Consider the following 24,335-nt stretch of genomic DNA (forward strand, 5'->3'; position numbering starts at 1 on the left):
GGAAAAGATGTCGAGAATCAGGTTTTGAACTCTAAATACACAAAATAATGAAACATGCCGGTCTAGGGGGGTGGGTTGTGTAAGGTATCTCCAATCTAGACCGGCTTTAAAATCCCATCAAGTCGCTAAGATAGACGAACGCATCACGAACCTCCCCCCAACCACCGACAAAAACTCACAACCTCTTCAACCTCAATTTCCAAACCACGATTCTGCCGTCGGTAGATCCCAGACATTTCAGATTCCCTTGCTCGGGTTCCTTTCGGATCGAGTCTAGACAGAACGACACCAGGGAGTTCCAACATTGACGCGACAACCATGCAGTGGAAATGGAAGTGAAATCAAATCCCTTTCTTGTTGCATTTGTTTTCTCTCTTAGATCGGGTAATGTACACTGTGGTAATATACACGCCTCGAAAAAGGGAAATGATGTTGTCGCGTACAACGTTGGAACACTTTGAGTGTTCTGACAAAGGGAATTAAATGAAACCGAGAGAACCAATAGAGAATAGGTGAGGGAAAAGAGGAAAAGAAGAGGAAGAGCTTGAAGGTGGAGGGGGAAGTTAAGACGGCGCTAGCTAGCAAATGACAAAATTACATTTAGGCCTTGTTCTCAAGCTCAGCCAGGATCTTCTCACCCTTGGCACGGGCAGCGTTCATGTCGCCAACCATGTAGAAGGCGGCCTCGGGGAGGTCGTCACCCTCACCAGCAATGATGGCCTTGAAGGAGGAGATGGTGTCCTTCAAGTCAACAAGGGTACCCTCGATACCAGTGAAAACCTGGGCGACGGCGAAGGGCTGGGACAGGAAACGCTGGAGCTTACGGGCACGCTCGACAGTGAGCTTATCAGCCTCGGACAACTCATCCATACCGAGAATGGCAATGATATCCTGGAGGGACTTGTACTCCTGGAGCATCTGCTGGACACGGCTGGCGGTGTTGTAGTGGTCGTCACCGATGATACGGGGGTCGAGCATACGGGACTTGGAGTCGAGGGGATCGACAGCGGGGTAGATACCCAACTCGGAGATACCACGAGACAACACAGTGGTGGCGTCCAAGTGAGCGAAGGTGGTAGCGGGGGCAGGATCAGTCAAATCGTCAGCGGGCACGTAGACGGCCTGGACGGAGGTGATGGAACCCTTGTGGGTGGTGGTAATACGCTCCTGCATCATACCCATGTCAACAGCCAGGGTAGGCTGGTAACCGACGGCAGAGGGGATACGACCCAAAAGGGCAGACACCTCGGAACCGGCCTGGGTGAAACGGAAAATGTTGTCAATGAAGAGCAGCACGTCCTGACCCTCCTCGTCACGGAAGTACTCGGCAATGGTCAAACCAGTCAGGGCAACACGGGCACGGGCACCGGGGGGCTCGTTCATCTGACCGAACACAAGGGCGACCTTGGAGGGACCATCGAGCTGGATGACACCGGTCTCCTGCATCTCGTGGTACAGATCGTTACCCTCACGGGTACGCTCACCGACACCACAGAACACGGAGTAACCACCGTGGGCCTTGGCGATGTTGTTCTAAAAATTGCAAGTATAAGCATTTAATGCGGATTTCAAGAGATGGGGGATAGAGGAAATCCTTACAATCAACTCCTGGATGAACACGGTCTTACCGACACCGGCACCACCGAACAGACCAATCTTACCACCACGGGCGTAGGGGGCGAGCAAGTCGACAACCTTGATACCGGTGACGAGAATCTCGGCAGAGGTGGACTGGTCGACGAACGCGGGAGCATCGGCGTGGATGGGAGCGAACTTGGTGGCCTTGACGGGACCACGCTCGTCAATGGGGTCACCAGTGACGTTGATGATACGACCGAGAGTGGCGGGACCGACGGGGATGGTGATGGGGGCACCAGTATCCTCGGCGGTGACACCACGGGAGAGACCCTCGGTACCTTCAGATGACGTTAGTGAAAGCTCCAATTTACGGTTGGACCACACTCGATCAATTCCCCCGATCGGGTAGGGAACGACACGGTGGCCCAAGAAAGGGGTGGGAAGGGGTGAAGCTTACCGTCCATGGCAATAGTACGGACGACATTCTCACCCAAGTGTTGCTAAGAGCAATTGTTAGCTTTGTTGCGATTTGAATCAAGGTTCAGCCAATCAGATCACGTACAGCAACCTCCAGAACGAGCTTCTGGCCGTTGTTGGTGGTGGTCAGGGCGTTGTAAATGGCAGGGAGCTTCTCTCCGCTGAACTTCACTGTAAGATGGCGAATATAAAGTCAGAAACGGTTTCGTTGATGATTTTGGGGTTGATTGCGATGGTTTCGGTGATGGATTGGGTCCAGGGAAAAGATTTTCGCGAGGTGCCCGTTCCGTCAGGAGTCGATAACACGTACCGTCAACGACGGCACCAATGACCTGGTGAACCTTTCCAGTCAAGAGAGCATCGGAGCTAGCGAAGCGGGCAGTGATAGCCGGGAGAGCATTGGAACGGACAGGCTGGAAAGCGCGGGCGACGGGGGTCGTCCGGGCAAAAGCAGCCCTCCCAAAGGACCGGGCGAGACCGCTAGAGAGATTATAAAATTAGTTTCCAAATGAAAAAGACAGGAAGATTCAATGGATCCTAAAACCATACCTCTTGAACATAATGACTGTGTTGAAGAGCGAGATGTGGTGAAAGGAAGAGGTGAGGTTGGAACGGGAAAAGAGGGAAGAAGAGGAAGGGAAGAGGTTGGTGGATGGGGACTGGTCGCCCTTAGCCTTTCCGGGGCGGTTTTGCCGACGATCCCGTGATGAACCGAGCACCAACTTGAGCTATCTACAGGGAAAAGAGCTTGATTTTCTGATTTAGAATGGTTTTTTATATATAAATCATGCTCTCTCTTATTTTTAAATATCCATTGCCACTAGTATGGTGTGGTGAAGTGGTGACCGAGGAAGCTCAGCCCGTTGCCCTGGAATTCGCGCACACACACCGGGTCTTGGCGGCCGGGTGCAGGGGAGCCACGGCTTTTGGCTCAATGACATCGTTGCCCCGGAGAAATCTTCGAGATATTGAAAACATTGTCCCTTAGGCTGGCGGTGAAAGGGTGAAACTAGAAAAAGATATCACGAAAGTCAATGGCCCTTTGGTCCGAATATCGGAAAAACTCTGACGTGTGCCAATTCCGGGTCAAAACATCGAACATATAAAAACGTATGCACTAAATTAGATTCCAAGCTAAGATGTTATGTTCGTTATATTCAGATGGTTTATAATCTTCATTCCTATTTATATCCTCTTTGCATTTCATATCTCCATAGAAACTAACCCGTATTCTTCTGTTACTATCGGAACCACCGTGTTCCCGCAGGGATTCTCCGCACTTGCGTTGGTTCCGAATCACTCCGTAGACCACGCCATGTCGGAGCGCAGGGGCATACACGTAGATCGTTTATCCTAGAGTTACGTCCATATCAAACTCATGTTCTATGGCTACAAAAGAGATACATTGATTATAGCACAGTACGAGATACACGCATTTTCCAATGCTTGCCAAAAAAAGATAGAATGGGGAACAGTCGACGCGCGCACGGGCGGAGGCCCATCCTCCGATACAAAGACATGTCGAACATCTATGGAAAGAGTAGCTTGCAATAAAATCGACATCCAGGTCGTGCGACGGATGCCGCCGTCCGTCTTGCGTAGATATCAAGTCACTCCCGGTCGGGTAACTAGTACACCTATGACTTCTCAGCGGGGCCGCTCTGGACAAAGCCCTTGCCTTCGTAGCCCTCTTTGCTGATGCCGTGGATGGGGTTAATCTTCTCTTTCTGTAGTCGAATAGGTTAGCATCGTCCAATTTGACCGAGGCAGAGACTTCTCCCGACTGCTGTCGGAAGGGGCGTGAGATACATACCAGGGCATATTCATTGGAGGCCTCCTGCCACTCCTTGGACATGGTACCGGGCTGCTTGCCGGCAAAGGAGTGGACGGTGTAGAAGATGGCAACGGAGGCGGCAGTGAGCTGGAGCACCTTGAAGAAGACGCGCAAGCCCTCACCCTTGGGGGCCTGGGCACGAGGGCCGTGGGCGCCGAAGGCAATGTAGTAAGCTAGAGCAGAGGAAGAATTGATGTCAGTCAAAAACGATTACTTGCAAAGATAATCATGGACGAGGGATCAGGTGCATCCCGTCATAGATAACCGCGGAAGCCTCAGGATAGTCGAAGCAAGAGGCCGTCTTTCAAGCCAACACATTCTAGGGGTAGTACGTACCGGCCTTCTTCTCCTGGAGGGTCAACTGGTGCCAGTCGACCTTCATACGGTCACGGAGCTGCATCCAGAGCTCGGCCTGCTCCTGAGGGGGCATGCCCTCCCAGCGCTTCTCGATGTTGGCGAGGGTAGGGTTGGGGATAGCATGGTCCGAGGCAGCGCGGGTCTGCAGGGCGTTCACAGAGGCAGTCGGGGCAGCACGGAAGGCCGCGGTGCTGCGAGGGACAGCGCGAGAGACGGTGCGAAGAAACATTGTGCGGCAGGCGGGAGGTGGGAGGACCACGTCGGAATCGGTTTCAATTGATGTAATTAGACGGAGGTCGGGAGTTGGAAAGCCAGAGAGCACGCCTGGGCACGGCTTAGGAGTGAGTGGAGGAGAATCGTGGATGGGGAATGACTTGAAGACGTTTCTTGTGGTTTGAGGTGGAAAGGCGAGGATCCGGTCGGGACTAGTGCGGTTTTGGTTTGGCTGCCTCCTCATTGGCTCCTGGCCCAAATCGGCTGTCCCTGCCAGTGAGCATCATCACCATTCTCAGCCATGTGGCATGATGTTGATATTCTTCAAGTGCTTATGGACTTTTTTTTATTTCGACGGTTATTATGCCTCTATTCGCAAGGTTCCCCAGTGTCAACCAGTCGCTCAAGTCTTTAGGCCGTCGTCGGAATCTTTAGCCGCATTTAAACTAGCCCAGTCATGCAGTAGCTTTCGCAGGAAAAGCCAGGAGTTGTCCAGTTGCCTAACTATTCTACATTCAACACCATGCATCCTGAGATCTTCTCGTCCGCCACGTGCAATATAACCGACAGGCAGCAAGATTCGGTGCCCAATTGCCCAAGTACCTCAACTTGAAGTAAAAATCATTCAGAACGGAACAAGCTGAAAGTAAATCAAGACTCCTCAGACCTCTCGCAAAATGGTACAAACACGGGCCAAGTCGTAACGGTCTTGCATTGCAACTAAGAAGAAAATGGGAGAACGGTGTGCAGGAAAGGTAATGAATTGATCGTTCCGCGGCGCCGTCAAGGGCGCACCCATATCAGTCGCGCAGCCCGGATCCAGCCGGCGCTATCATCTATGCCTTGCCACCACTGGCCTCCTTCAGGACTGTCTTCCACTCGATATCGGACTTGTCATCGGCGTGGATGGAAGTGACGACGTTGAGGGCGTTCTTGAGAACCTCGCGGGTGCTGGCGTAGATCATGGACCACTGAAAATGAAATTAGCTATTGGTTCTGCACATGGGTTGAAGCCTGGGTCTGGGGAAATCTTACGAGAGTGGGGGTCTCGCTAGGCACCCAGGAGATGAAGATAATCTTGCTTCTGTGAGAACAATCAGGTCAGCGGGAGGCCTGAGAACAATTGCGAATATCAGAATGCGCACCTCTTGCCCTCGCCGGCAATCTCGTACTCGACATCGTAGACGGCGTAACGGGGGGAGGCGCGGCCCTGGCTGTCTTTGGCATCGGCGAGCTCGTTGCGGAAGACCTCGTAGTCCTGGTCCTTGCCGACTGAGTCTACGACAACCGACTTCTTGTCGTCGGCGATCTTGTAGATGATGTACTTGGTCTTGCCGTGGCTTCGGCTGAAGTCCTGGAAGGTGGTGATACAGTCATCCTGGATCTGGACACTGTAGGGGGCAGGTGTCAATAAATAGTGAAAGTGAGGGGAAACCAGTTGCGAGCGCGGGAACCGACGACGACTTACCCGGATGCGAGCTGCGCGATATCATAGTCAGTATTGGATGTTGTATAGCATAAGGTTAGAGGTCAATACGAACCGACATGATGGCTTATGTAGATGAGAAAGACAAAAAAAGGACGGGCTGTCTAGCGCTATGTCAGTGGCTGAGATAACCAAACTCAGGGGGTCTTTCGAGCTTCTCGGATTGGCATGAGAAGTCAAAGTAGTATGCACTCCAATTACTTACAGGGATTGAAGGAGGCGGGGATCGAGACAACGGAGACGGATGAGACGGGGAAGATGGAGTTTGAGGGGTGAATTGTTTCCCAGGTGTTGCCATGGCCATAGTGGGGGTGGCTGCACGTGATATCAGACTTTTGATAATTAAAGTGCTCGGTACCTGTTTACAAGTTGAATGACGTGTAAAGAATTGATCTGATATAGTTTGTTTTTAAGACTTCTAAGGTATATGAGGCTGTTTGGAGTTTCGACTTGAAAAATGACATATAGTGTCAGATATGTTGAAGCATCGAACAATATTTGTGTTCTCACGAGGTTTTTGCTTTTTCATCCTCGAAGTACCAGGTACTCCAAGGATTATGTACATTAAGATTTATAATCACGCCATCTTAGCCTATAGCTGCACATGTACGGGGTACGGAGTACATAAGACGTTGGATGTGAGCCTCCCCAATGTGGGTGTCTGCGAGCTAAAATTGGCCAGCCTTCAACCATGGGACAACGTCAGTGGCTAATTTTGCCTTGGCCCACCATATCTACTGTGGTTTATGCAATACAATATATTGACAAGCTAGATTTACTGCGTCTGCCTACATATTGTTCTTTTATTGCTTGACTACGGTGTGGATATAGCTTGACAAGTGTGAACGTTTAACTTCATAACCAAAATATATATTGTAAATATGCATAGCGGATCTATATATTCAGACATATAATTGTCACGCATAACCACGACTGATGTCCATCAAGGAGTTTAGTGAGCTGCAGGAGAATTCTCTTCCTTCAGAAAATTGAAATGGTCTACTTCAATGTAGGAAATGAATCCACAAGAGAGTGATGATATTGTAAGACTAGCTCTGCCCTCAGCGGCAAAAAAAAAAGAGAAGAGATACAAGACTCCTCCCATCTGTCGATTTTTATGCTTCCACTAGTAGTGCGAGGCTGGTCATCGCAAGAAGGTCTTCCACATCGGTGCTTCCGCTCGGGGCAAGCCCACCACAGTCTTCAAAATCCCTGAGGGTCTTATCGATTACTTCTGCCTGGCCGCTCATGTGCAGAAAGTTTCCGATGCAAGCGTGTATTTGGAGAAGTCTCGGATCTGGAAGTTCCCAACTTCCGTTATGAACTTTGAAATTGACAATCCGATCCTTAGGCAAAAAAAAGATTGGCCCTGTAAGGGTATCCGGAAAGGTCTTGATATAATACTGGTGGGGAATTTCAGTTGCTTCGAAAATAAGTCGGAATTGACCAAATTCCCTGTGAATTTGGGAGTCTAGCATCATGACGTTATTATCTGAATTGATCTGTTCGGGGCAAATGACATATTCCGAAGAACTGGGAAGTAGCGTCTTAGATTGACCCAAATCACTGCATTTCTGTGTACTATGCTGCGGGCATTGGCTTAAAAGGATCCAAGTGAGAATGGAATGATGTGGGCGGCTTCAAGATATGTTGTTAATGTATCTTGTGGATAGGGGTAGGCTTGACTGTATTTATTTGTTGCAAGACATTTGTAACTATCTCTTTCTAAACAGTGGCGCCGGAGTTGCGACTGGGAGTTTCCATTGATGGGCTCGATATCTAGACTTTTGAGATTTTCGATTGACTCTTCGAGGTCAGGGCGCGGAGACGGAGTGACTTCAGTAGGTGTTTTACCACCCTGTGCTTTCAATGGAATCAATAACCCGGTTTTGATGCTTTGTACTAGTTGCCGAAGCTTTTCGTCGTCTGAACACCCTAAAATGTCCACCGCCAGATTTGCTTTTCCGTCAGGAGGAAGGACCTCGAGGAAGTCACTGAGGAAGTCCTTGGTTTTATCTGTGGGTTTAAGTGGTTTGTAGCTGTTCAGCTTTCGATCCGTTTTCTCGCTTGATTGTGAGTATCAAAGACTAGAAGGCATAAGAGACTAACCGTCTGGAATGATGGCATTCCGCCCATTACCTAGGTTAGGGTACGCTTGAGGGTAGTCTAGAAAGTATGGAAGTTCTAGTAGAAGCAAGGTGGCCGAATCAGTTGTGACACTTGAGACGGGGATTGATGATTGCGGAATGAAGCGAAACAATTAGAATCAACGCGGTGAAATGTCATCGGCTAACTTTGGCAGAATAATCCAACCGGCAGAATAAATATAGACTAGGCTTAATCTGGCTAGACGATACTTTCTATCAGTAAAACCCGGTTGTAACGAATTGAATCAGACACGGGTTTGAATTCGTTATATCCAGGTCTTCGTTAAATCCAGAACCCATATATCAGATATATATTTCTAGATCACATACAGATTTAGGCTCCAAAAAGGCCCTGATCTTTCTTTGCTTCCTGTACTATATTTTCCTCGCTTCTACCAACCTTTTATACTTATGAAACGTACTAATTAGTCGTGATTCACCCTACTCCTGCTACTCTTCATAAAAATGAAGGGGGTTTCAAAGCCTGAATAGCCTTACGATATAGGTCCTTAGCCTCTTCTGTAACGATCTCATCCTGGAACGAATTCACTAAATGTAGGAAAGGATCCTAGAGATTATTAAAGGAGAGGGTCAATGGTTATAGGCTTTATAAAGCCATTAAGCAAGCTCTTTACTAGGTGGTAAACAGAAGGGTCGACGTTCTGGGAGGTTACACTGCAACGAGTATCTGATGGACTCTGGCCGTCGAGATCCCTAGGCGTAAGAAGAGCACGGAGCAGACTAAGTGATCACATAACTGCACTGTAGCCAAATTCATTTCTCATTCCTCGTTCCATAGACAACATTAAAAAAGACAGCCTAAGTATGTAGATATGTCAAACCCCAACCCTAGGTACATACATCTAAACTGTAACCGGATAACTAAACCTTCGGCGCCGGCGCAAACTTGGCCCTCATCTTATCCGCAACAAGCTTCTCATCATAAATGAAGTTAACACTGTCATGCGCAACCGTCGCCTCAGCCCAGCGCTTAAACCTCGGAGCCTGCTCTAGCAAAGCGGGCAACTTAGCCGAAACAAGACCATGTTCAGGCTTGGCGAAGCTCAAAATCCTCAACAAGAACGAGCCCGCCTGAACCTCCGCCAGGGTCAGTTTCTCACTACCACCAAAGAACGGACCCTTGCCCTCCGTGTCTGCCAGGAGTGGCTCAACCTCCTTCACGACAGCAGCGACCAGCTGCTCGGCGGCGGCATCGCGCTCGGTCTCATCAGCGGAGCGGATACTGGCAAAGAAAGAAGGCAGGACTTTGCTGAAGAAGGCGTCGACGAAGAAAGAGAGACGCGCGCGGTAGATGGCGTTCTCGGTTGGCGAGGACGGTGGGAGGAGATGGCTTTGGTGCGCATCTGCGAGGAATTGGGCGACAATGCCGGATTCGGCTATGATGGTTCCGTTATAGGAGATGGTGGGAACGAGGCCGCGCTGTTGGAGGTGGCTGTTAGTAAACAGTTTATAGTATACGAGGCGTAGTATGAAGTGTAGGTGTATAGATAAGGAGTGGGTGTCGGAAGAGCGCTTGTCACTTACTGGGTTGATCTTCAAATACCATGGCTCGCGCGGGGTGTTTAGGTCGATGGTGACTTCCTCATAGTCGAGGCCGAGTTCCTTGAGGGCGATATGCGCGCGGTGGGCCCAGGGGCAGACGCGGTTCGTGTAGAGAATGATCTTTGGGGCGGACATGATGGATTGATGTGTGATGCGCAGGAGGAATAGAACTTAGAGGAGTAGAGCTTAGAGAAGGAAGTTATAGTGAGGAAGACACGCCATTATAAAAGACATTGCGAAATGAGGGGTTGGATTAGTAAAATGCAATTGTTAATCAATCGCGAAATCGAGGGATTGACTCCGTTAACTCCGTTCCCGGATAAGAATTGAGCAGAGGTGGGGGATTCGGAGAGAAATGTCTGACAAACTCTTGGGGCTTAATAATGGAGAAATGATTCACCTTAATTGAGGTCTAGCTTTGTTAAAATTGGTCTAAATATGTACATACATTAAAGCGTCCACTATATGTGTCCGATATCTGACCAAACCACCTTCGGCGGCGCTCAGTTATCAGGGTATAGAAATGGTCTCAAGTGGCAAACCGATGTGTAGTACGTAAAAAGACTGGAGATGTGCCCTAGGAGTAAAGAGCACATCTGAGTCCGATGCGCCAGCGACCGGTTCCACACGAATCAAGTGGAAGAAAGATAATGAGAAAATGTCAAACTAAGGAAAAGACGAGATGACCGTCATAAAAGGGGGTATATCGAATACGAGTATAAAATGAGCATTGAGCCGATTGTTGAGATGTTCGGGGAGGATGGCCAGCCGGGCGTAAAAAGCACTGGAAGGGATCAACACGCTGTCGTCAGGACGTAATTTTGCATGAAAACTGAAAATTGAGAACCGTGCTCAAGCTTCCTCGTCTTCCTGGCCGCCATCGATGATCTTGTGCCAGTGCTGTGGTAGACAGATACAGACCAGGGGGAAAGCCTTGATCTCGCCGGACGGCAAGGGCGACGGCATACCCGAGCCACTCGAGACACCACTGTCGCGGTGTTCGCGGTAATTCATGCCTTGGTCCTCGGCACGTTCGGGGAGTCGCACACCCGTCGCCCAGCCATCGTCCCAGATGCCAATCACCCTCAACATCTCGCCTCGGTCAAGTTCGAATTCGTCGCCCGCTCGTGGTGAGTATGCCCAAAGGACGGCAACCTTGTCGCCAGCGTGAATCTCATCTTGAGAGTAGTAGTCCCGGAAATAAGACAGCTGCTCAGATCGACCACTGGTAACTGCTTCGGGGGAAGAGTATGGGTTCGTCGGGCCGGAGCGAGGCGAGCTGTCGCTTTCTAGTCCAGCCAGAACTGAGTTGCTAGAGAGTGAGCCGTGACGTTTCCCGGTCACCGGTGGGATTCGCTTGGACATAGCTCCTGGACTGGCGCCCATGCCTTCTGAGTCTGACGTGTCGCTGTACTTGGCCCCGCCGCCGTACATCGCCGCGGAGGTACGCGAATAAGCGGGCGATGATTCACTGGGCATTTCGCGCAATGCAGACATCCGCGTGACTCGGCCTCCCGGGACCATGTTGTACGATGTCGGGCTTGGGGGCTGCTGCATTGAAAGCGATCCGCCCTTTCTTTGTGGGTTTGGTTGGTTGAGCGCAGCTTCATTCCGTGTCTCACGACGGCGGCGGCGCGTGAGAATACAAAAGGCGAGGAGAGCACCTAGAATGGCGGCTCCCACGACGGAGCCAACTACGATCCCAGCAATTGCGCCGCCCGACAAGCCATGGCTAGAATCTGCGACGGCGGAAGGTGAGGGCGTAAGAGGGGGTAGAGTAACAGTCGGTACTGAGACACCGTCACAGCGACTCGTGGCATTGGATTTCGTACAGCAACTATCGGTGCCATTCGCGCAAAATGTGCAGAGACCAATGGTATTTGTCGCAAAGCCACAGTTGTCAGGCTCATTCGCAGCTCCTTTGACACAATCTCCAGAAAGGGCGTCGGATGGTTTTTCGCAGATGGTCAACTCGGCATAGATTAGGTCCGTGTAGTTCTTGTCGCTCGTGGCGCATAAGTCTGTATTTGCCATGGTCTCCTGTTCACTCCGGGCCCAAAGTGCGCATGTGTCGACGCAAATTGGTATCGAGTCGTTTGTGGAAAGTTTGCAGTCGGATATGGAGCTTTGCACGACACTGCTGCACAAAACACTGGTTGTATACTGGGCATAGTAGTTATTGGGGGCACTTGAATTGATGCCCTGGCATCCCAGTAAGTCAACATATCTGGGAGCTCCTGTTAGTGACTCTTCTCCCGGTCCATTGGTGGCAGCACATACTTCATCGAAACATATGACCCAAGGACATAGTCCTTTAATGAATTATCGAAATCCGTCAGATTCGACACACCTTTAAGGAAAGGGCTAGCAGCACACTGTCAGCAATTGTTCTTTTTTTTTTTCATGCGCGCGTTTCCACTCACAAGTCCGCATATAGACTGGAACTGGTTGAAATGGACGAGCTATCCCAGGCAGGACAGGCACTTGACCCCGAGAGGGAAATGCAAGAGCTCGACATGCCGGGCAGAATCGGCGGTCTGGTCTCAAATAGACCCCTTTGGGTTATCGACGCGGAATGTGTCAATTGCGATCGAGAATGTTCCAGGCGTTGTCGCGAATCGCACGGATATTCGAATTGGGAGAATTGAATAAATTGTTCGACCCCAGGTCGGAACTGTCTCGAGCTCGAGAAGAAGAAAAACGCGTGAAAGGTAAACGAGTGACTCGGGGTTCTCAATGCCCGGAAGGAAAGGTCAACCGAGCCCCGTAGGCCTAAATTTGAAATGAGAGAAAGAGATGACAAGACGAAGTTCTAAGATTGGAAAGACAAGGTTAGACCTTCAAGATGGTCTGGGCTTGTGGGTAACAAGGGGATGAGCTGGGAAAAAGGGCAATTATGAAACACGGAGAACAGGCATAATCGGCTGTACAGATTCAGGCACGCTAAACTCAATATTGGCTACACTCTGTGTACTCCATGGAGACGGGTTGGACGCAGTATAGAAGACAATTGATAAAAGGGGGTGGGGGGGAAAGGAAGTTGTGCCGTGTTGTTTACCTTTCTCTTTATTCTGTGGACTCTTTTTGGGTATCAAAACGCAATTGGGACTAAAATTCTACAGACGTACGACATATGGTGTACTAATACTAAACACAATGACAACGGTTATCTTAGAGTCAACTATAATTGGCAATGTCTGCTGTCAATTTCTGACCGGTTGCTCTGTTCATCACCAGCCTCGCTAGTGACCCGTTAGCGGCTTAGACAAGACGATCACTATCGCCTCGAGAATACTATGACCAGGGTCCGGAGCTTAATATTAATTTCCCGAATTTCCCTTGCATCATGCACACAATTTGGCAATAGATGTAGCACATTTCAACGTTGTATGTGAGCTATCGGCTGAGGATGCGAGGGACCGAATTGGACTTGGTACGGAATATGGAGTACAGGGTACCCAATAACAAGCAGTAAGTAGCCGGCAGTTGCATGTACCAGGTACTTACAAGCATAGTACTCCGTACAACCTATGTGTTAATCAATGCCCCCCCGCTTGGGCAGATAGTTATATGACAAGTCTGTTCCTATAGACAGTTAGTAAATATACCTATACCTTACTTTCAAGTAGAGGGAAGTGTATATCATATCATCTAAAGTCAGGCGGAGTACAATGTAGGGCAACGAATTACAGAGGTCATGTGACCATTGACATCATCTGATCTGGAGGCTGCCGTCAGACAATCTGCGACTCGTCGGTGGAAAACCTTTAACCATTGCCAACACATTCCCAGTGTACTCGATAACAACTCACACTTTCTATCAGATCTCAGAGACCCTGCGAGCCATGTGCAGCTCCGACCTTTTCCTAGCGGTACTCGCCGTCTTTTTCCCACCTATTGCAGGTAACTTTTAAACCCGCAGACCCGCACGCCAACACACCTACACTTGGTCCAATGCTAACCAAACCCCCGCATCAACAGTCTGGGTCAAGGCCGGGTTCTGCAGTGCAGACTCGTTCATCAACATAACTCTCACCCTACTCTGCTTCTTCCCGGGTCTCATCCACGCGTGGTACATCATCCTCAAGTACCCGGAGCAATACGACGACGATGTAGCCTACGAGCCCATCCCCGGAGGCGGGAGTCGGCGGCGCGATCTGGAGAACGGAAACGTTACCTACTACTACGTCTCACGACAGCCCCAGCGCGGATATGGCACAGTCGACACTCAAGACCAGCAGGCGCCTGGTCCGGCGAACAAACCACACAACCAGACTGAAGCAAGTGGAAATGCTGGGAGCAGCAGTGCGCCCCCACCACCGACTTATGCTGAGGCTGTGAAGGGTGACAATAAGCTGCAGAGCAATGAACGAGAGTGAGCACTGACTCGTTGGCTTTGCTTGGGTGGCGTCCTCGGCTTCCCATCGTCTCATCGGTCACCTATTTCCCGACCCGGTTGTGTTGTCCATACCCTTTCGCTTCACTGTTTTTGTACACGCACTTCTTGAGAACTGCATCGTTATGTTATGACTTTGACGAAGGAACGTTCTATGTAATTCTGACTTTTGATTTTGTTCATTGCTTGCGTATCTTCTTTGATTATATGTTATTTGCGGGATACTATACCAGTACTTTTTATCCTTACCTCGGAGGCACTTAGTACTAACTGGGCTTTTGGTTTGATAACTCCTATCTTGTAGGTATTATTCTCAATCTTAATATAGATCTTCTTGATTTGAGCTTCTACCACGCATTGGCAAATCGTTAGTGGATACAATGAGATCCTGCTTTAGTAGCCAGTGGGTGCTCTCATTTCGGGAGGTGGCTATCTTATTGAGATGAAGGTATTGTGAGGTATGGATGTGTAGGAACTTCTCTGGGCACTCGTATAGCCACTCATATTGTATATACCCCAGAATGGATTGGAAGATTGGATCAGCGTATCGGTCCTGGAAGGCTGTCCATCTCTCAGTGAAACTGTCAACCTTCTCGCGTAATTCCTTTGCTTTCTGGGACTTTGTGTTGCGTTGAGAAGCCAGGGAGGCGGTGAACTGAGGGCTTCTTGTTGCTGGGCCTTAGTGAGCTGTTCCGATAGAATCGGCCAGGCGTTCTTCATGATGCAAATATTGATATACCAGATACAAAGCATGTTCTTTGCCTTTGCGTTCGGGGACTAGATGGTTGGTCAAATAGAGGACCGTTGATGATCGAGCTGACGGCATCAAAAACATCAGCACTTCGTCATTGAGAAGCTCCGGTATGGGCCAGCCCTGCCGATGCGATTCGCATTGATCCTTCCAGCCACGCTATATTTCAGATTCTTACGAGCTGGCGTGTAACCCTGGGACATAGTGATTGTGCCTGCTTCGTAGTCGCGGAAGACAGAGCGCAGTTCAAATACTTTTTAGGTTATCCTAGCTCATTCATGTCGTAGTGCTGCAGTAGTTAGTCAACGACCTGGTCGATTTCCTTTTCAGTGGGTGCAGCGATGATCAACGTGTATCATCATGATACCTAGTCAAGTCCATGCAATTGTCGCCTGTTTTGATTTAGATATAAGGATCGCCCCCGAGAGGTCGGAACCCGATGCTATCCATTTCTAGAGGTATACGGTGTCTCGAAGTCCAAAGACCCAAAGAGTGTCTGCCTTCGGCGTCAAAATATTCGAAACTTGAGGGTTGGCGTATATAGACCGTCTCGGTGTTGAGGTACGCAGCCGTAAAGTCGACTTATATCCACTATAGAACGACACAGTGATAGGTATAGTGGTATGAGGGATGTGCACTGGGCTAAGAATATATGATGTGAAGTAAGACTGAAGGGGCCCAAAATAGGCTTGACGTCTCAGCGCGAGGTCCCATAAGATGATATAGATGCCTGTCAGGGTACGGCTAAGAACGAGAGATGACATGATATATAGGAGTATCAATAAGCGAAGATGTCAAAAGAAAAAGAAGGACGAGATACTGAATATTGATGGTAAGTAACATTGTCCAGAGCACGAGATGAGTATTAAACAAACTCTAGAAAGTCGCTTGACAAAGGATTTATGCCTTTATAGCCAGGTAGTTCATATTTCTTTGGATAACGTTTTACAAACTCATGCTGATTCATACCATTCCTATGTATATTTCCTCCGCATATGGTCGAAAATACTGATAGCTTCAGGTTTTAGCGACTCGGGTGTTCATATTGACGCCAAGGTCAACTATGCAGGACATTATGATCATAAGGCGTATATTGGAAAGACGGACTGCTGTTATGGTTAACGATGGGCTCGATATGGGTTTAGACTTGATAAAGCCTCGAGGAAAAGGGATCGTCGGTGCAATGGATTGACGAGGTAGGCAATCGGAGCTATGGATGTCTCTCGGTAGAGGGGTAACCCTGTAAAGCCCGTTTCACTAATTAATCGGAACATTAAATGCGATTGGCCAACTATATAGTACATAATTAAAACATTCCAAGGCTGTATTCATAGAAAATTGCTACAATGACCTACAGCAATCTGATAAGCCTATCCGAGGCCAAGTTCCGTCCCGAATTGATCCTCACCTAGACACTCTTTACACCACCACCACTTCCTGCCACAAGCCTGTGGCCTTTGTTTTGGCCATGCAGTCTATGCCACAGCTGCTTAGGCAATCACTCCGATCAAGTCTCCGACTCACAAGCCCCTCCCCAGTGCGAGCGCACTTCCGACCTGCATTCTCCGTCAGACCGACTCCGCGGAGCTTCTCCGCCTGTGTACAATGCCAATTCCGCCGGCAGCCGAGCACATATTTGGCCCTCAATGACCGAGAGAAGTTCTCCGCGGATACAGAGAGGTTAATCAGGGAAAAAGAGAAAGAACTAGCCGAGCTGGAGCTCGCCTCGCGCGACCCTGTCCCGATCCCGGGTCTGGAGTCGGGCAGCTCACTTGATTCAGTACCTCCTGCGGAGGACGAACAGAGTGCCGCACAATCGAAACCACAAACAAAGGAGCATGAAAAAGAGAAGTCAGTTTCACAGGAAGAAGATGCCAGTGTTGGCACGAGGAGTGGAGGCCTGCCATCGTATCTGGAAAGCCGTCGGTCAAAATGGTCCAAGCAATTCAGCACAGTGATGGACAATTTGCAATCCAATGTTTTTGTAGCAGGTCAGCGTTTAAATGACCTGACTGGATACTCCAGCATCGAAGCATTGAAAAAAGATATCCAGTTCTATGGTATGTACCATAGCAATGCCCGAACCCGACCCCGCGAAACCTAAGACTAATCCCACGAAATCATGCAGAGAACCGACTCCGCACTGCCCGAGCGAATGTCAAGCAAGCGAAAGAAGACTACGCCGCAGCGATTAATCGCCGATCGACTTCCCAACGCGAAGTAAACGAGCTCCTCCAACGCAAGCACGCCTGGTCCTCAACAGACCTGGAGCGATTCACCCTCCTCTACCGCAATGATCACACGAACGAGGTCGCCGAGACCGAGACCTCCCACGCTCTATCGGCCGCAGAGCGCGAAGCTGAAGAGGCTGCCGCACAAATGAGCAAGAGCATCCTCTCGCGATACCACGAGGAGCAAGTCTGGTCCGACAAGATCCGCCGCATGTCGACATGGGGAACTTGGGGTTTGATGGGCATGAACGTCCTATTATTCCTTATTTTCCAGATCCTCGTGGAGCCGTGGCGTCGCAAGCGACTCGTCCAGGGTTTCGAGGATAAGGTCGTTGAAGCGTTGGAGAAGGAGAAGGCCCTGAACCGGGCTATGTTTACCGAGAACGCTGTTTCGATCACGCCGCGGTCGAATGTCACTATCCTCCCCGAAATTATTGATTCTACCGACGAGAACATAATTGAGACTGCTCCTTCTCTTTTGATTGAACCGAAGATTACCACGACGGAGAAAGATGCGTCCACTACGGGGTCCATTGTCTCGGTGACCGACGCTACTGCCGCCCAGTCTCTCAAGACCCGTCTCTCGAACATTACGTTGCCGGTTCTGTCAGTCGAGTACTGGAGGCAGGTGGCTAGCGAGTTCTTCAGTGATCGCAGCATTGCTGTCTCCCAATACGATCTCACCGCCGTGGCTCTTCAGAGTGCCGCAGCTGGTGCAGCTGTGACGGGCCTACTGTTCGCCCTGATCGGATCTCGGTGAAAAAATCATTTCATTCGAGCATGTTATAATTGCATTACCAGCGAGAGCGCACCATGTTTCGCTCATGTTTGGTCTTGGCATTTTGATAATGACTTGGCATTTTGTTGGGTGGTTATATACTTGTACATACAATTGAGAAAAATAGATAAACAGTTGGATATAACCCGGGAATTGAATTTAGTGTATAACTACTATTTGAGAATTCTGGCCTGGAAAGCGACCATATATCAAAATAGCGAAGCATTGACGTTATTTGTTGCTTTCATAAGAGAACCAAGCAAGCGTTGAACAAAGGAAATAACATGACTAGGTGATACACTAAATAAAGAACATATGTACTCAAGGAGACCATCGGACATCCTCTGAACTCCCGAGCTCGTGTGTTTGCCATGGAGAAAGATCAAGATCCAGGAAGATACGGACAAAGGAAGGAAGAGGCTCATTTTTTGTCCATATTAAAACACAGGTCTCTTAATCTTGACAAGACACACGGCCGCTCTGTCTAAAAAAGGGAAGAAAACACACACACACACACACAAGCACATACACAGATAGATAGGACATACAATCCGTCCATCTTATATCATCCACACTTTTAATGAGACTCGCCCGTTGGCGGCGATCAAAAAAGGGTGTATTCAAAAATTCGCCTATCCGATAATCAGGGTCTCATCCTCGGGGAAGCTGTAGGTGGGAACCTCCAAGTTCAGAGGGGCAGGGCCCCTCCGAATACGGCCGGAGATATCGTAGTGGGAACCGTGGCAGGGGCAGAACCAGCCGCCGTAGTCACCGGCCTCGCCGATGGGGACACAACCCAAGTGGGTGCAGACACCTGTAGGGAGGAAGGAAAGTTAGAAAGTTGCGAGTTGTTGTTCGCCAATCCCATGTTCACTTACCGAGCATGACGAGCCACTCGGGACGCTGGACGCGGTCCTCATCGGGCTGGGGGTCACGGAGAGTCTCCCAATTGGTTGAACGGGCCTCATCGATCTCGGCCTGGGTGCGGTGACGGATGAAGACGGGCTTACCACGCCACTTGATGATGACCTGTTGGAATGGATGTTAGATAGGGATCCTGGGTAATGGGATCTGTCGGATGAGGTGGTGAATAGAAACACGTACGTTCTTGCCCTCAGGGATGGCACCGAGAGAGATCTCGACCTTAGCCTGGGCCAGGACATCGGCGGAGGCGGACATGTTGACCAGGAAATCTGGAGAGAAAGAATAACATCAGTCGTTTGTTCAAAGTCGCCCAAATTTCCCCAATTATTCAAGAATATTGTTCAATTACTGTATTCCATGCCATCTCTTTCTGATTCGAAGATTCCACAAAAACCTACCCTGAACAGTAGCCTTGGCACCGACAGCGGTCGCCAGACCGAGGGTGCCGGCCATGAAGTAGGAAAAGACCTGGTTGGTGCGGGGCGAGTTGTTGGACTTGTACTTGCTGAAGTTGGGGATCTTCAGGGTCGAGCCGGGTTCGTTAGCACTGGCGAAGGGGGATTCGAAAGACGACTTCGAATCGGCGACTCCCCTCCGCTGCTGGCAGGAGGTAACGGCGGCGCGGGAGATGGGTAGCTGCTGCCGAGCGACGGTGCGCAGCAGAGTGCTGGAAGCGGAGGAGAGCGACATTGTGAGGGCAATTGACCACGGAGGGGAATTGTGCCGCGAGTTGTGGAGAGCGAGGTGAGGATAGAGGGTGGATGAAGTCGGAAGTTGAAGTTGGAGCCAGAGCTTTCGCTAGCGATCGGAATCACGGGGCCTGTCATTGGCTGACCGGTTCCCGTTCACTCCCTTGACAAGAAAACATTCTACAACTTCTATACTACTTGAATTCATATCTAATGTATTCTGTGAATTGATATTGATTAATTATTCATGTTTCTGCTGAAATTTGACTCGTCAATTGTATATTATCACATTTTCTTTTGTTATATCTAACCCGACCCAATGCGACCAAAACCAATGCGCAGGGAAACCCATCATTAGAAAACTCCAATGCAAACAACAAGATTCAAGAAAAAAGGATAATGTAGCGCAATCAATCTTGCATTTCCACATCCTGGTCATGGGTTGCCATGGGCTCGACTGTCCGGTCCGCAATCAACGCACTCACAGGGACCATAGGCCGAGAAACCGACGGAGATGATGTCTTTGAATCTTCTTTTTGTGGGGTGGCATCTCCCATCACTGTGCCATTTGCTGGTGTCGGAGGTGCAATTGTACCGTTGAGAGTACGCTGGCCCTTCTCTATGGCGCCTTGATTCGCCGCATCCTTCGCCTTCTTCTCCTTGAATTGTTTGTAAGTCGTAGTCTTGGGAATCACGTCGGAAAGGAACTCTAGATTGTCGGTGTGTGATACCGCCGAAGCTATTGTACGTTAGCATGCTGTCCGACCTCTTGCTAACCGAGGCATAGGCGTAACCAACCGAGATCTTTATACTGGACGGTCTTGCGTGGTTTTCGCTCCGATTTGACCACGTTGTGCCCTTGCTCGGCAAGATATTGGATGAACATCTCCTAGATCTAGCATTAGTCGGTGTTCTCGAGGTATTTAGGTAGAGGGCGCGGCATACGGTAGCCATTGCGATGACGAAGGTCGCGTTGTTCGAGCATTGCACGATATCCTCATCCAACTGAATGATCTTCTTAATTCGAGCAACTATAGAAATGTGTTGGTATGTCAATCCAAAGTAATAGTTGTGTCTGGGACTTACTCGGAAGTGCACTCTGTCCGGTGATCTCATCCGGCTCTCCCACAGTCTTTGGAGCCATGATGATTGATTCTGGCGAGATAAAGTATTGGCAGGACAAATTTATACAATTTGCAGCATGCTCCAGTCAAATATTCCCGTTGTGAAAGCAAGTGAGCGCGAGCGTGGAGTCGAGAAGAGTGAAACGAGTGAAACGCGTGGCCGCGTTATCTAAGGAGGCTCTCCGTTATCGACTCAAGTGTACTTGGCGACTTCGCTTTGTCACATCATCTACTTTCAAGAGCTTCATTCACCCTCGTCCCCTGAATTGTCGCCTATAGCGCGTTAAAGAAGCACCCTAGAGGGATCGGACTTCGAATTCGAGAGTTCCTCTTCTCACATCAAAGAGCGCGGCGTCCATCGGGGACATAGACAGATCATCGAGTCAACTCTAAATCGACTATGCTGACCCTACCTCCTCGACCAATGTTATGACCTCTACACGCCCCTCCACGACCTTTAATAGGTCCCTTTCAGTTTCAAGAGAGCGGCGCAGCCCGCGAATGCCACCCAGTCGTTCTGTTCCCTCCCCCGTCGACCGACGAGGCGATTCCGACAACCAGGAAGCACCCGCCATCCCAGAAGAGATTAGTGGGATCAAGCGATATGAAGATTTTACCACAATAGACTGGGTCCAAGATGCAGTCTATGAGCAGTCACGGCGACGCGCGAAACGGCGCAGTGGCACTGGATTCTGGGATCAGGAAGGCATCCTTGGCTGGAGACGGAAAATGTACGAGTCATACGATGCAGGCCAGGCATGGCTTGTTGTTACGCTTGTGGGCTTGGCAATCGGATTAAACTCGGCTGTGCTCAATATCATCACGGAATGGCTCTCTGATATTAAGCTGGGCCATTGTACTACCGCATTCTACCTTAATGAGTCTTTCTGCTGCTGGGGTGCCGAGAATGGTATGTTCGGGAGGTTCTACAGCGCTTCTTGTAAACTAACTTTTTCCATAATAGGCTGCCCCGAGTGGAAGAATTGGACTTCGTGGTGGCTGTTAAATTATGTTTTCTATTTCTTTGGCGCGGTAAGACGTGTGCCCGGCTAGTACTCGAGAAACTATGAACTCATAGGCTAATTCGGAAGACAGTTGGTACTTTCATCTATCGCTGGAGTCCTGGTCAAATCATTTGCGCCGTACGCTGCAGGCTCTGGTATCTCAGAGATCAAATGCATTATTGCCGGCTTCGTCATGAAGGGCTTCCTAGGGGCATGGACTCTCCTAATCAAGTCAATTGCCCTTCCACTAGCTATTGCGTCGGGCTTGTCTGTTGGAAAAGAGGGGCCTAGCGTGCATTTTGCTGTGTGTACCGGAAACGTGATATCACGATTTTTCGGCAAATACAAACAAAATGCATCGAAAACGAGAGAAATCTTGACTGCCTCAGCGGCAGCTGGCGTGGCTGTCGCCTTTGGCAGTCCAATTGGAGGCGTGCTTTTCTCCCTGGAGGTGAGTTCAATCGTGCACTAGTTGATAGGACGTAAGCTGACAGTCAATAGGAAATGGCAAACTATTTTCCCCTCAAGACTCTTTGGCGCAGCTATTTCTGTGCCTTGGTGGCAACCAGTGTGCTAGCGGTACGTTTCCCATATTGTCAATTGAGTCTGGACCACACCTGATCCATTCTAGGCTGTCAATCCTTTCCGGACTGGTCAATTGGTCATGTTCCAAGTGGAATATGATCGCACATGGCACTTTTTCGAGTTCATCTTCTTTATTGGTCTTGGCGTCTTCGGTGGACTTTACGGTGCATTTGTAATGAAATGGAACCTTCGAATGGCCGCGTTCCGCAAGAAATACCTCTCACAGTGGCCTATAACCGAGTCGGTTGTTCTCGCGGGACTTACTGCAGTACTGTGCTACCCCAACATGTTTCTGAAGATCAACATGACCGCAATGATGGAGATCTTATTCCGCGAATGCGAGGGTGGCCATGACTATCATGGACTATGCGAGTATGATTATTCGCCTCCATATGCATGAAAGAACACCACTAACTCATTGCAGGTCCAAGAACAGATGGTCGATGGTCTTCTCGCTAGCTATTGCGACTGTCCTTCGCACTGTGTTAGTTATTATTTCCTACGGGTGCAAGGTGCCAGCCGGTATCTTCGTGCCTTCGATGGCTGTGGGGGCTTCATTCGGCCGCATGATTGGAATCATGGTACAGGCATTACATGAATCATTTCCCCAATCGGCATTCTTCGCCTCGTGTGATCCAGATGTCCCTTGTATTACACCGGGAACATATGCGTTCCTGGGAGCCGGGGCAGCCCTCAGTGGAATCATGCATTTGACCATTTCTGTAACGGTCATCATGTTCGAGTTGACTGGTGCACTAACCTACATTCTACCGACCATGGTAAGTCTTCATTCTAAATTGCATTACCTCATTCAACCATCCTGACTGTCCTTTTACAGATTGTGGTAGGCGTCACCAAAGCCGTTGGCGATCGATTCGGCAGTGGCGGTATCGCCGATCGAATGATATGGTTCAACGGGTTCCCATTCCTAGACAACAAGGAGGACCACGTCTTCAACGTACCCGTATCTCATGCAATGACCACAGGCCCGCTCTCGGTACCAGCATCGGATTTCCCCGTCCGCGAAGCAGAGCATCTCCTAAACGACAACAAATTCCAAGGCTTCCCTGTCGTGGAGGACCGCACTTCCAAAACCCTAGTTGGATACATCGGCCGAACCGAACTCCGATACGCGATCGACCGCGCCCGCAACCAGGGAATGGTTGCGCCAAATGCCCGGTGCGTGTTCACCAAAGATGCAGCCGAGGCAGCCGTTGCACGCAGGGCGTCCGTCTCGCACCACTCTCGGTCATCAGATACATTCGATGCAATTCAGAGGAGTGTGGGGGCTTCTTTCGTGGATTTCTCGCGATATGTCGACCACACGCCACTGACCGTTCACCCGCGCCATCCTCTCGAAACGGTCATGGAGATTTTCAAGAAGATGGGCCCGCGAGTCATTCTCGTCGAGCACCGCGGCAAACTAATCGGCTTGGTCACCGTCAAGGACTGCTTGAAGTATCAATTCAAGGTCGAAGCCGAGGAACATACACTGGCCGCAACGAGTTCTTCTCAATATAGTGCGCTTGGTGGGCAGCTGAACAACCCTGCCCCTGAAACACTGGAAGATCGCTTGTGGCGGCTCATCCAGACTGCCGCTGCGTTTGTGTCTGGTAAGATCTCTCGCCGGCCGGTCCGACCGCGTGACCGCACGATGCCTAGGCAACCGGAGCATTCGGATATTCTCGAAGGGAGGGATGATGACGCGGTGGTAGAATTGGAGGACAGAGAAGACCGGCCGATGATATGAAATGCGGGATCGCTATGTTGCCACGTTTATACGTTACAATGATAGAGAGTTATTTGCTACATACGGAACGTTGCTTGCTCATCTATTTCCCATAATTGCAAGCTCTTATGTGTTTAAGCCAACGGAGGCAAGAACTGGAATTTCCCATATTCGCCTAATATAATCTACACTTGCCTCAACTAAATTCTCTGATACGGAGGTTATCAGGACTTAGGATTGTTCATCTCGGGGCCTTGGCAAACGAGTTCCATCCCCCAAACCTGCTAAAAGATCTCGTGACCAGCCACCGTCCAGTCCTCCGACCACAACATACCGACCTCATTACACCTATAGCCACCAAGCTGTCTAAATACCATCTCCCGGGAGTAACATATCTGGCCGGTAATGTAGCTTCAAGTTCAGCTTCAGCCGCATCCCTCGCCAATTCCTTCATTTACATGAGTTGTTA

At 49.7% G+C, this 24,335-nt stretch overlaps 10 protein-coding genes across 10 annotated transcripts; 3 read left to right on the forward strand and 7 right to left on the reverse strand.

The window, feature by feature from the left end:
- Positions 1-600: 600 nt before the first annotated feature.
- On the reverse strand, positions 601-2,615 carry LCP9604111_2373 (F1F0 ATP synthase subunit beta; the record flags this gene model as incomplete). The annotated part of the gene is made up of 6 exons (XM_039069843.1): positions 601-1,533; positions 1,600-1,916; positions 2,036-2,078; positions 2,141-2,226; positions 2,366-2,535; positions 2,605-2,615. 6 exons carry the CDS (start codon positions 2,613-2,615, stop codon positions 601-603), a joined length of 1,560 nt encoding a protein of 519 aa, XP_038932500.1.
- Positions 2,616-3,692: 1,077 nt separating this feature from the next.
- On the reverse strand, positions 3,693-4,475 carry LCP9604111_2374 (cytochrome c oxidase subunit IV family protein; the record flags this gene model as incomplete). The annotated part of the gene is made up of 3 exons (XM_039069844.1): positions 3,693-3,782; positions 3,869-4,062; positions 4,226-4,475. The coding sequence occupies 3 exons, from the start codon at positions 4,473-4,475 to the stop codon at positions 3,693-3,695; spliced, it is 534 nt and encodes a 177-aa protein (XP_038932501.1).
- An 820-nt stretch (positions 4,476-5,295) lies between these two features.
- Positions 5,296-6,006, reverse strand: LCP9604111_2375 (actin-binding ADF family protein; the record flags this gene model as incomplete). Its single annotated transcript, XM_039069845.1, has 5 exons — positions 5,296-5,430; positions 5,495-5,543; positions 5,605-5,850; positions 5,928-5,938; positions 6,001-6,006. The coding sequence occupies 5 exons, from the start codon at positions 6,004-6,006 to the stop codon at positions 5,296-5,298; spliced, it is 447 nt and encodes a 148-aa protein (XP_038932502.1).
- A 2,968-nt stretch (positions 6,007-8,974) lies between these two features.
- Positions 8,975-9,790, reverse strand: LCP9604111_2376 (glutathione S-transferase family protein; the record flags this gene model as incomplete). Its single annotated transcript, XM_039069846.1, has 2 exons — positions 8,975-9,532; positions 9,638-9,790. The coding sequence occupies 2 exons, from the start codon at positions 9,788-9,790 to the stop codon at positions 8,975-8,977; spliced, it is 711 nt and encodes a 236-aa protein (XP_038932503.1).
- A 717-nt stretch (positions 9,791-10,507) lies between these two features.
- Positions 10,508-12,173, reverse strand: LCP9604111_2377 (SH3 domain protein; the record flags this gene model as incomplete). Its single annotated transcript, XM_039069847.1, has 3 exons — positions 10,508-11,882; positions 11,936-12,019; positions 12,079-12,173. 3 exons carry the CDS (start codon positions 12,171-12,173, stop codon positions 10,508-10,510), a joined length of 1,554 nt encoding a protein of 517 aa, XP_038932504.1.
- A 1,327-nt stretch (positions 12,174-13,500) lies between these two features.
- On the forward strand, positions 13,501-14,034 carry LCP9604111_2378 (putative stress response RCI peptide; the record flags this gene model as incomplete). Its single annotated transcript, XM_039069848.1, has 2 exons — positions 13,501-13,558; positions 13,637-14,034. The coding sequence occupies 2 exons, from the start codon at positions 13,501-13,503 to the stop codon at positions 14,032-14,034; spliced, it is 456 nt and encodes a 151-aa protein (XP_038932505.1).
- A 2,236-nt stretch (positions 14,035-16,270) lies between these two features.
- she9 (putative mitochondrion biogenesis protein (She9)) lies at positions 16,271-17,793 on the forward strand (the record flags this gene model as incomplete). The annotated part of the gene is made up of 2 exons (XM_039069849.1): positions 16,271-16,862; positions 16,931-17,793. The coding sequence occupies 2 exons, from the start codon at positions 16,271-16,273 to the stop codon at positions 17,791-17,793; spliced, it is 1,455 nt and encodes a 484-aa protein (XP_038932506.1).
- Positions 17,794-18,443: 650 nt separating this feature from the next.
- On the reverse strand, positions 18,444-19,425 carry rip1 (ubiquinol--cytochrome-c reductase catalytic subunit RIP1; the record flags this gene model as incomplete). Its single annotated transcript, XM_039069851.1, has 4 exons — positions 18,444-18,625; positions 18,690-18,840; positions 18,916-19,004; positions 19,134-19,425. The coding sequence occupies 4 exons, from the start codon at positions 19,423-19,425 to the stop codon at positions 18,444-18,446; spliced, it is 714 nt and encodes a 237-aa protein (XP_038932507.1).
- A 409-nt stretch (positions 19,426-19,834) lies between these two features.
- On the reverse strand, positions 19,835-20,568 carry LCP9604111_2381 (histone-fold domain-containing protein; the record flags this gene model as incomplete). Its single annotated transcript, XM_039069852.1, has 4 exons — positions 19,835-20,163; positions 20,223-20,313; positions 20,370-20,455; positions 20,511-20,568. The coding sequence occupies 4 exons, from the start codon at positions 20,566-20,568 to the stop codon at positions 19,835-19,837; spliced, it is 564 nt and encodes a 187-aa protein (XP_038932508.1).
- Positions 20,569-20,977: 409 nt separating this feature from the next.
- LCP9604111_2382 (chloride channel protein) lies at positions 20,978-23,887 on the forward strand (the record flags this gene model as incomplete). Its single annotated transcript, XM_039069853.1, has 7 exons — positions 20,978-21,458; positions 21,513-21,580; positions 21,644-22,003; positions 22,054-22,131; positions 22,184-22,509; positions 22,562-22,916; positions 22,976-23,887. 7 exons carry the CDS (start codon positions 20,978-20,980, stop codon positions 23,885-23,887), a joined length of 2,580 nt encoding a protein of 859 aa, XP_038932509.1.
- Positions 23,888-24,335: the final 448 nt, after the last annotated feature.

This window comes from Penicillium roqueforti (genome assembly GCF_015533775.1).
Source record: "Penicillium roqueforti strain LCP96 04111 chromosome Unknown scaffold_02, whole genome shotgun sequence".
NCBI lineage: Eukaryota > Fungi > Ascomycota > Eurotiomycetes > Eurotiales > Aspergillaceae > Penicillium > Penicillium roqueforti.